Source organism: Odocoileus virginianus, chromosome 17 (assembly GCF_023699985.2).
Source record: "Odocoileus virginianus isolate 20LAN1187 ecotype Illinois chromosome 17, Ovbor_1.2, whole genome shotgun sequence".
NCBI lineage: Eukaryota > Metazoa > Chordata > Mammalia > Artiodactyla > Cervidae > Odocoileus > Odocoileus virginianus.
The window spans coordinates 10,480,268-10,491,493 of NC_069690.1; the positions used below are offsets into that span (position 1 = coordinate 10,480,268).

The 11,226-nt window shown below is 35.5% G+C and overlaps 1 protein-coding gene across 1 annotated transcript in view; it reads left to right on the forward strand.

Annotated features, from left to right (window-relative positions):
* BRIP1 (BRCA1 interacting DNA helicase 1) overlaps window positions 1-9,813 on the forward strand; it is a 186,402-nt gene extending 176,589 nt beyond the window's left edge. The window contains exons 18-20 of the mRNA XM_020902076.2: window positions 2,793-2,875; window positions 6,378-6,605; window positions 8,145-9,813. Coding sequence (XP_020757735.2) covers window positions 2,793-2,875; window positions 6,378-6,605; window positions 8,145-8,782 — 949 coding nt within the window. The 3' untranslated portion in view covers window positions 8,783-9,813. The remainder of the gene's footprint in view (window positions 1-2,792; window positions 2,876-6,377; window positions 6,606-8,144) is intronic.
* Window positions 9,814-11,226: the final 1,413 nt, after the last annotated feature.

The following is an 11,226-nucleotide window of genomic DNA, read 5'->3' on the forward strand; positions in this document are numbered from 1 at the left end:
ATAAATATCGTATTCTAATGCATATATACAGAATCTAGAAAAATGGTACTGAAGAATTTCCTTACAGGGCAGCAATTCTGAAACAGACATAAAGAATGGACTTGTGGACATGGGGAGAGGGGATGAGAGGGTGAGATGTATGGAAAGAGTAACATGGAAGCTTACATTACCATATATAAAATAGATAGCCAACAGGGAATTTGCTGTGTGGCTAAGGAAACTCAAACTGGGGCTCTGTATCCACCTAGAGGGTTGGGACGGGAAGGGAGGTGGGAGGGAAGTTCAAAAGGGAGGGGATGTATGTATACCTGGCTGATTCATGTTGAGGTTTGACAGAAAACAACAAAATTCTGTAAAGCAATTATCCTTCAATTAAAAAAAAAAAAAAACAGAGACATCACTTTGCCAACAAAAATCCATATAGTCAAAACTACAATTTTTCCAGTAGTCATGTATGGATATGAGAGTTGGACCATAAAGAAGGCTGAGTGCTAAAGAATTGATGCTTTTGAGTTGTGGTGCTGGAGAAGACTCTTGAGAGTCCCTTGAGCTTCAAGGAGATCAAACCAGTCAACCCTAAAGGAAATCAAGCCTGAATACTCATTAGAAAGACTGATACTGAAGCTGAAGCTCTAATACATGGGCCCCCTGATGGGAAGAACAAACTCACTGGAAAAGACCCTGCTGCTGGCAAAGATTGAGGACAAGAGGAGAAGGGGGCGACAGAGAATAAGATTATTAGATAGCTTCTCTGACTCAATGGACATGAATTTGAGCAAACTCCGGGATATACTAAAGGACAGGGAGGCCTGGCGTGCTACATCCATGGGGTCATAACTAGTTGGACCAACTTAGTGCCTGAACGGTAACAAATGCAAGAGAATGAAGTTAGACCCCTACCTCACACTGTATAGGAAAAGTTAACTCAAAATGGATCAAGGGCTAACAGGATGTAGATTTTCTTGACCTTGGATTAGGCAGAGGTTTTTAAAATATTTCAGATCATGTGTCTGATCAGAATCTAGTTCCAGAATATATAAAGAACCCTTATAGAGTTCAACAATAAAAAGACAGTGCAATTTTAATTTTGACCAATAATTTAAATACATATTTCTCAAAAAAAATATACACATGACCAGTATGCACATGAAAAGATGTGCAACATCATTAGTCATTCAGTTCAGTTCAGTCGCTCAGTCGTGTCCGACTCTTTGCAACCCCATGAACTGCAGCACGCCAGGCCTCCCTATCCATCACCAACTCCCAGAGCCTACCCAAACTCATTAGTCATTAGGGAAATGTAAATCAAAACCAGAGTGAAGTACTACTTCATACCTTTTAAGGTAAATAATATTGAAAAGGGGACAATAACAAGTGTTAATGAAGCTGTGGAGAAATTGCAAATCTCATGCATGGCTAATGGAAATGTAAAATTATGCGACTGCATTGGGAAAAAAATGTGGAAGTTCCTCAAAATTTAAACAGAGTTTCCATATAAACTAGCAATTCTATTCCTAAGTTTATACTCAAGAGTTTTTTAAAATGTATTTACATAAAAGCTTGTACACATATATAGCAGCATTATTCATAATAGAAGTGGAAACAATGCAAAATGATCATTACTTTATGTATAGATAAACAAATTGTGGTATATCCATACAATGTACTATTACTCAGTAATAATATATGATACAAGGACCTTGAAAACATCATGCTAAATGAGAGAAGCCAGACACAAAATGCCATATATTATAAGATTCTAGTTTATGAAGTGTCCAAAACAGATAAATCTAGGGCTTCCCAGGGTGGCATTAGTGATAAAGAACCCACCTGCCAATGCAGGAGATAAGAGACACAGGTTTGATCCCTAGGTCAGGAAAATCCCCTGGAGGAGGGCATGGCAATCCACTCCAGTATCTTGCCTGGAGCATACTATGAACAGAGGAGCCTGTGGGCCACACTTCATGGTGTCACAGAGAGTTGGACACGACTGAAGCCACTTTGCATGCACACACATGCATATGAACAGAAAGTAGATTACTGGTTGTCAGGAGTTAGGGGAATAATCCGAGTAATTCAGCGAGACTAATGGGCGTGGGGTTTCTTTTTTGGTGCGATTAAAATATTCTGTAACAGATTGTGTTATAGGTTGCAGAACCTTGTAAATGTACTAAAGAACTACAGAATTTTAAAATGTTTAATAATTTTTAAAATAAAACAATTAGCAAATTGAGCCCCACAATCCATAAAAAGAATAATGCACCATAAACATAGTGGTTATTTTAGGAATGAAAAAAAGGCAAGCTCAATATCTGACATTTTGCTAGTGTAATCCACCATATTAGCAGTTTAAAAAGAACAACTGCATGATTATATCAATTGGTGCAAAATTTTTTTTTACTTTTTACAAAGTTATTCATTTATGATAAAAACTTGTTAAATCAGAATAAAAGTTATCTACATAAAATCTACAGCTAGTATAAGGTAAAAAATATTCTGTGTATGTAAGGAAGGTTTGGAGGAAATAATTTTTATAATTTTCTTGACTTTTGAAATAGAATGCATGTAGCATTTTTGGGTATAGTAGCTGGCAAAGGTAGTTGGCAAAAGGGTGTTTTTAAATACACCTACTCTGGTACTTTGTAGTGAGTAGTTTCTATAAACCTTATTCATAATCATGACTTTGATTAAAGGACACATCATTAATTTTCTCAATTTTCTCTCTGTCCCATTAGAAATTTGACTGTTTTGCACTGTTGTATTTATCTTACTCTCTCCCTATTTTTTAACAGGTGTATTCGACACAAGAATGATTGGGGGGCTCTTATTCTAGTCGATGACCGCTTCAGGAGTAACCCAAGTCGATACATATCTGGTAAGAGTCTCAGCTGGGCTTAGAGTAAGAGTTGGTAGCAAGCTTTATTATTTAATGACTTCTATTTTTAAAGACAAAGAATTGGATAGAGAATTTGAATTACTAGATCTAACATGAAAAAATTCACATTGCCTGGAAATCTAACCTTTTAATGCCTCTATGTTTACAAAAGATCTTTAGAGAGAAGAATCTGGTTAGTTCTAATGTAGTATTAATCAATTAAGATCCTTCAGTTTCATCAAAATGTGGTTTTGATTCAATAGCATAGCAGTAATTTATTTAGCATTGTCGGGGAAAAAAACTGTTCCACAGAAATTAATTTTTCAAGAAATATTAATTTTTTACATTTAAGCACACAAGCAGTTCATTGGCTGCATAGGATTCTTCTTTCATTTTGAATTATTTGAGTTTTATTGTTGTTTGTTTGTTTAGAAATGCTTCTGTTGTTACAGAGTTTATATTAATCAGAGTTCGTATCTTCTAAAAAGAAAAAAATGCACCACTGCATATTGCAAGATGAAGTAAATGGTCATTTTTCCCCCCTCAAGTGAGCAAATACTGTGTGCCTATTGTTTTCATCCAGCTGTAGTTCAGTCCCTTTGAAATGAATATCAGGAATCTATGTTATTAAAGAACTGTTAGAAATACTTGCATTTTTATTGTTAGCTTTAGAGCTAAAAATTTCGTACCATACTATAATATAATGAAATGATGCTAATTTTTTGTTTCAGATTAGCTGTCTATGTATATGTACTCTACTTTTTATATTTCAGAACCTAATCATTATATCTGATTCAATATTAAAACATATCCACCTGGATTGAAGCAGGAAATGCTGCTTTATTAATCTTTTCCCCTCTTTCCCTGTAGAGCAAGCCATTGAGCTTAGGCCAAGTCATAACCAAAAGCAAATGTTAAGCGCCTATGTTTAGTCAGCAGGTGGAGCTCAGATTCTTTCAAGTTTTCAAAAGCAAACTGACATTTTATACTGAAAAGGCTTTTTTTTTTAAATCACAAAAAGGTCAAAATCAAAGTGATAATTATAATGCTAAAATTTTTAAATTGGAAAATTTTTCATATTTTTATTTGGTATAATTATTTTCCCCAGGCAAACAAAAATCAAGAACTTTAAAGAAATGCATATTTTAAATTTCTTTTCTTTTCAAATCTAGAACTGAAAATTTTACCTCAGATTCATTGAGAGATTTTTTTTAATTAAACATTTTTTATTATTTTCTATAAGATTTTTATTTTTTTCTGAGACTCATGAAGAAGACTGAAATCTTATGTAGGCAGTAACAGCACAACATACAGATTCCTTTTGATGACTAATTTAAGTTTAAATTCAATTTGCCTAAGAATAGATTGATAGGAAGTCTCCATTAAACAGAAAAACTAAAGGAATGTATTTGTAATGAAAGTCTAATTGTTCAAGTTGCTTGATGCCCTGTCTTATCTTCCTCTCAACTGAAAACGCCATAATGAATTTTTAAACTACTCCAAACGATGATTATAGTTTTAGCAACATCAGCAGAGAATATTTATTTTCTAAAGTCCAAATTTCTGAATTTCATTCTGAAGTGGGTCATTGTCCAAAACACCTTATCCTGTTAATATGGCTTATTTTTATGCAGTTTTCATACGTCACAGGGTCAAATCTTATCCCTTATAACTTGATTATTTATATATTAAAAATACATATATATATTCATATAGGACATGATTTACCCATAAAATGGTGTTATTCCTTTTACCCAGAATAGTTTAATATATTTGGAATTGGGAGAAGGGAGACCAAAAAAAACACCCTTTGAGATTGTGAAAGTGATAAAGGGTAAGTGGTTCAGTTGTGTCCGACTTTTTGTGACCCCAAGTACTATAGCTTGCCAGGCTCCCCTGTTCATGTAATTCTCCAGGCAAGAATACTGGAGTGCGTAGCCATTCCCTTCTCCAGGAGATCTTCCTGACCCAGGGATCAAACCTGTCTCTCCTGCATTGCAGGCACATTCTTTTACCACATGAGTCCCCAGGGAAGTCCAAGAATAGCAGAGGGGGTAGCCATTCCCTTCTCCAGGGGATTTTCCCCACCCAGGGATTGAACGTGGGTCTTCTGCATTGCAGGCAGATTCTTTACCATTTGAGTACCTGGGAAGCCCAAAGTGAAAGCGTTAGTCACTCAGTTGTGTCCAACTTTTTGCAACCAGATAGACTGTAGCCTCCCAGGCCCCTCTGTCCATGGAATTCTCCAGGCAAGAATACTGGAGTGGGTAGTCATTCCCTTCTCCAGGGGATCTTCCCAACCCAGGGATCAAACTCCAATTTATTTTTGCTCAAGGAATCAAATTTAAAAGTTGTAATAAGAGATTGTGTTGTTTACAACTTCTGTTTTCTCTGCAATTAAAAGATAGGCAGTTTTTGTGGGGAATTGTAATAAAATTCCCCTTCATGGATCACAGCCTGTTGCCTGCAAGGGGCTTGCGTAACTCAAGCTGTGAGCCGTGCTGTGCAGGGCCGCCCAAGACAGATGGGTCACGTGGAGAGTTCTGACACAGCGTGGGTGCACCGGAGGAGGGAAGAGCAAACCGCTCCAGTATTCTTGCCGCGAGAACCTCATGAACAGTATGATAAGGCAAAAAGATAGGAGCCCCAGGGACATGAAAGACACTTGCTCCTGGGAAGGAAAACTGTGACAAACCTAGACAGCGTATTAAAAAGCAAAGACATCACTTGGCCAACAAAGATCCATATAGTCAAAGGTGTGCTTTTTCCAGTAGTCATGTATGAATTTGAGACTTGGACTATAAAAAAGGCTAGTCGCCAGAGAATTGATGCCTACAAATTGTGGTGCTGGAGAAGACTCTTGAGAGTTTCTTGGACTGCACGGAGATCAAACGAGTCAATCCTAAAGGAAGTCAGCCCTGAATATTCATTGGAAGGACTGATGCTGAAACTGAAGCTCCAGTACTTTGGCCACCTGATGAGAAGAGCCGACGCTTTGGAAAAGACCCTGATTGAGGGCAGGAGAAGAAGGGGGCGACAGAGGATGAGATGATTGGATGGCATCACCTACTCAATAGACATGAGTTGGGGCAAACTCTGGGTGATGGTGAAGGACAGGGAAGCCTGGGATGCTGCAGTCCATGGGGTCACAAAGAGTCAGACACAACTTCATGACTGAACAATAACAACAATGATAAAATTAAATTTGCCTTATTCCTCTGTTATTCAGATGAATGAATAATGCATTTCCCTATCTCCATTCTACTTCTATTGCCTCTTCCTTCCATCCAGTTGACAATCACTGCATGTAAAGAGAAATGCTACTGATACAAGAGCATATTGTGCTTACGAAGGTAAAAAGGCAGGAAAATGGTTGAGAACCATTCTATATACTCTAAATTCAAAGTAGATTACTTCACCAGAGAAGTTATCTAATTGTTTTTCTTAGTATATAGTCAACGAATAACCAAAGTTTCTTTGCTGGGTTTACTTTTTGCCTTAGGACTTTCTAAATGGGTTCGACAGTTGATTCAGCACCATTCAACCTTTGAGAGTGCACTGGAGTCCTTGGCTGAATTTTCCAAAAAGCACCAAAAGGTCATTGCTGTGTCCAAAGAAGACAGAAAATCTATACAGGACAATGAGTCTACACTTGGGGTGGCTTGTTCGAAGGATAGTACCTATTTTTTAGAAGCAGCAAGCCATTTATCACCAGAATATGCTATGGAAGGTAAAGCAAAAATGTGTTTAAAACTACCATATCCTAAAATGATAAATGAAAGTCCCATCTTTACCAAGAGGCATCGTCTCCAAAAAGGAGAAAAGTATGAAAAGTTCTACCCATTTACATTTAGTAGAGAAATCTCATTATATTCAGTGAAATGATACTTGTTATGCTACAGATTAATGTCCTTAAATATGTTGGTTTGTAATATAAGGTGTTATCATAAAATAATGAGATAGTATAGTGTATTGGAATGGGAACAAACTTTTGTCAGAGACCTATACATATTTTCTGGTTTTCCACTAAGAAACTTTGCTGCTAACTGTGACCCTCTGAGCAAGTCACTTAATATTTTGAGTCTTAATAGGAGAAGGAATATCTGCCTACCTGTCCCTCCAGCTTGGGTTGTAAAGATCTAATAAGATGATATATATCACAACATTGTAAAGAACTGTACAAATGGTAATTTTTTCTAAAGATGATATTAAAAACTGACCTAATTTATAGATACTTGTCTTACATAAATTACTTATTTAGAGACGTGAAAGTCATTTATTCCAAATGATAAAAAAAATAACATTTTAAAATATCAGAATATGCTAGATTAGAATATGATTTGAAAAGTTAGAATATAATTTAAATAGAGTGTAATATATCAGGAGTTAGCAAATTATGGCCTATGGACCAAATTTGGCCTGCTCTCTGATTTTGTTCGTCAAGTTTACTGGCATGCAGTCACAGTCACTTACATATGGTACACAAGACCAGAGTTAAGTAGTTGTATATCTTACACTAGAACAGCATAATTGAGTAGTTGCAACAGATACTATATGACCCACAAAATCTAAAATATTTATTGTCTGGCCTATTACAGAAAAAGTTTGCTAAACTGTGTTCTAGATCATTGGATATCATTTTAATTGTTTTATTTAATATATAATAGTTGTTTAATATATCAGTTTTTAAATATTTATTTTATAGTATATGCTTGTATCCTAACTAAATGTTATAGTGAATTCTAGGCCATTATACTGGTAATCAGGAAACCTAGTTTCTAGTCCAGGTCTGATTACCAACCAATTTTATAACCTCAAGCAAATATCTTAGTCTTTGTGGTTGTCAGGTTTTTTTTTTTTTTTTTGGTTGTCAGCTACCTTAAGGGAATTAATCTGGGTCAGTTTTTCTCAATCACTGGTTAGTGGGTTTTTAAGGCAGTTTTGCAGCCTCTTTCCTCCTTTACTCAGCCTTCTTTTGCTTTTTATCCTTCCTTTTCTTGTTCACTTCTGAGGTCCCTGGTGTGGAATTTGATAGTTTACCAGACCGCGTTATAACTTGGGCTCAGAATCACCAGAGACCTAAGATTCCTTTCAGAGTTAACATGTTGTCCTCTACATTCTAAAATGGAAGTCCTGCTACCTCTTGTTAGGGGCTCTGAATTATGTAGCCTGTACAGTTATTTCAGTATTTCTAGCAAAATCACTTTTAATGTAACAATTATGATGTTAGGAGCAGAAGGTTAACACTCTTATGCTCTTATATTTGTAGATGATCCAGAATTATTAGAAGAGTCTGCCCAGGCAGTAGGAGCAGAAAGAATTGTGATTTCCAGATCCACAAGCCCAACCTTCAGCAAACAAACAGACCGAGTTAGCTGGTCTGGCAGTAATTTGGGGGGACAGTATCTCACTGGTAAAATTCTGACTGGAACCCCTGTGGTTAGGTCATCAGAGGACTGTGCCTCTACTTCTTCCACTTTCAAAACAGAAAAGAAATGTGAAACAGTTTTGCCACTCACTGATAAATATGAGTCCTCATCTCTGACAGTAGATACATCATTTGGAGCATGCCCTCAATCAGAAACCATTGTTCCATCTGCAAGCGTTGATGCTACTAATCTGAATTCAGAAGATCCAGCAATTCAGTTGTCTGTAGTAAGTGAAGAAGCTGAACCTTCTGCTTCAAATACAGCTTCTGAAACAGAAGCAGATGAGTCTATCTATTTTACACCTGAACTTTATGATCCTGTAGATACAAGTGAAGAGAAGAATGAACTAGCTGGAGCTGAGAGAGACAATAGATTGACTAATAGTTCAAACTGCATTTTAATTGAAGATCTTTTTGAAATTAAAACTACAAAAGGAGTGGATTCAGTCAGAGAAATGAAAGCTGAGGACCAAAGTTGAAAAGACTCATGCCTATTTAAGAAAGTAAAGTTGATGACCTTGGTAGTAATGTAAAAACAACTCATAAATGAAATGGAACTGGGAAAATACTCAGGAAATGGATATAAAGAACTTTAAACAGTCTCCTTCCAAAAATAAAGATGTGTTCCCTGGTGTTAGGTAATAATACTTAACTGTCAAGCTATAAAAACATACCCTCATGCATATATTCAACTATATTGTAAATGATAATTTATATATTGGATAAGTAGCATGGTTTTGGGGGACTTTTTTAGTTTGAGATCTATTTTTCACTTTAATCCAAAGACTATATTATGTTTAAAAATACAAGTTTTACTACTCTTGAGTTTTAATAAATTTTTTCTTAAAAGATATTTTCTTTCAAGAAGCTTTCCTCTGCTAAATGCTATATTGAATTAATCAGTTTGAAAGATATGTAGTTGACTAGTGCACTTTAAATTTCACATGAATATTTGTTTTTATAGTCCTCTTCATCCATTTGTTTTCATACTGATCTGTAAAAATTAATAGCAATCTAATCCAGTCACCCATGGATCATGTTTCTCTAGATTTTACCTCAGATCAGTCTGAGATTTTTTTTTTTTAGAAGTCACAGTCTTCTTGAAAAGTATATTCCTATATTAAACTGCCTACTTATAAGTAATTAAGAATTAAGAAAACTACATGCATTTCTAATTGAAATTGTTTTTTGTTCGTTAAACCTAAATCAAGCATGTTTTAAACAAATTTATATAAAATCATAAGATACCAAATTAAGGACTCCAAATTTTCAATTCTGATTGTTTAGCTTCATTACCATTGTGGAAAATGTGATCTTTTCTAGCTGAAAGGTTTCAATTATGCAGCCAAGATAGGAAACTTCAAATATAAATTTAATAAGTAAACCCAAACATGTAACAGTAGCTGAAAAATGTTCTGTGGTTATCTCAGTAATAAGCCTTTCTGTAAATTTTGACTCTGTGTTTTTATGAATGAAGCTGTACTTCTGATTAAAAATGGTTATAAAAGAAGCTCTTCTCTGACATCATTCCAAAAATACATTCACTGATCTTTTCCAAGAAACATCTGTTATTCAGTAGACATTTAGGCTTCTTGTGAGTGATTTGAATTGAAATTTTATGAGTTGTTCAAGTTGTGGATGTGTTTCATTATTTTCAATTCAAAATTCTCTGAAGTCAGGTATCTTTTTATTTGGGGCAGTGATTTATTATATATGAATATGTTTACTTTCATTTCAATGGCATTTAGATTGAATACAGCTTAATTGTTTCTATAGCATTGGGTGTTACAACTCTGAGCATAATTCAAAGAAATTTAAATGGATAATTTACCAGTTAAAGATTATATCTGTAGATTGGGATATATTCAGTCCCATCTAGTATTAGATCTTTTTCTTAGGTGATCAGTAAAAAGTTTCAAACACTGGATTAGAAGGTAATTTCTAAATTGTTTTGAATGGGTGAAATCATTTGTCCTCTTTGGCGTAGTTTTTCATCCACAGATAAAGGGTAGGGTGATAGTAGGAAAAGTGCCAGGTGGAAGGCAAGAGACTTGGGCTCCATTCTTGGCTCTGCCACTAAAATTTGCCAAGTCATGCCTTTTGGGGAATTAGTTTCATCTGTGAAATGTGTAGTTTGATACTATAAAATCATGCAAATCCCTTTCAACCTTAAAAATCCATAATTTAAAGGAGTATATGTTGATATTTTATTCTGAATCAATTTTCATTTGCTTTTGCTGCAAAATGCTTAAAGCAAACCATTTGTATAAAAATAACATGAATAATTGTATGAATATGTGCATAATAACTTAGGAAGGAAAATATTTTAACATTGCTACGATTGAAATATTCCTGAATGCTTAAAATTGTCTTTAGAAGAATTGGTAAACTACTGGAGAAGAACCAAGTACGGCATTTTTTAGTCATATCTTAGTGTGATTATCCAAAGGAAAGAAAGTGAAGGTGTTAGTCACTCAGTTGTGTCTGACTCTTTGCGACCCCATGGCCTGTGGCCCACCAGGCTCCTCTGCCCATGGAATTCTCCAGGCAAAAACACTGGAGTGGGTAGCCATTCCCTTCTCCAGGGAATCTTCCCAACCCAGGGATCAAACCCAGGTCACCTGCATTGCAGGCAGATTCTTTACCATCTGACCCACCAGTGTTATTATCCAACTCAATCTCAAAATACCACCTCTTTCCCTAGATATAATTTATTCTTGCCAAAATCTAATTTTCTCCAAGGTTAAAACTTTCAATTACTGAGAATGCACTTAGAGATGTGGCACAAGCTTATAGTAATCCCAAGTGGTGTTTCAAAAATTTTGTACAATGATTCCACAGTTGCAACAGGTATATCTTCTCAGATCACAGCTTTGACCAGGATGGTTTTGCAAGAAGTAAAGTACTAGGTCTTTATAAAGAG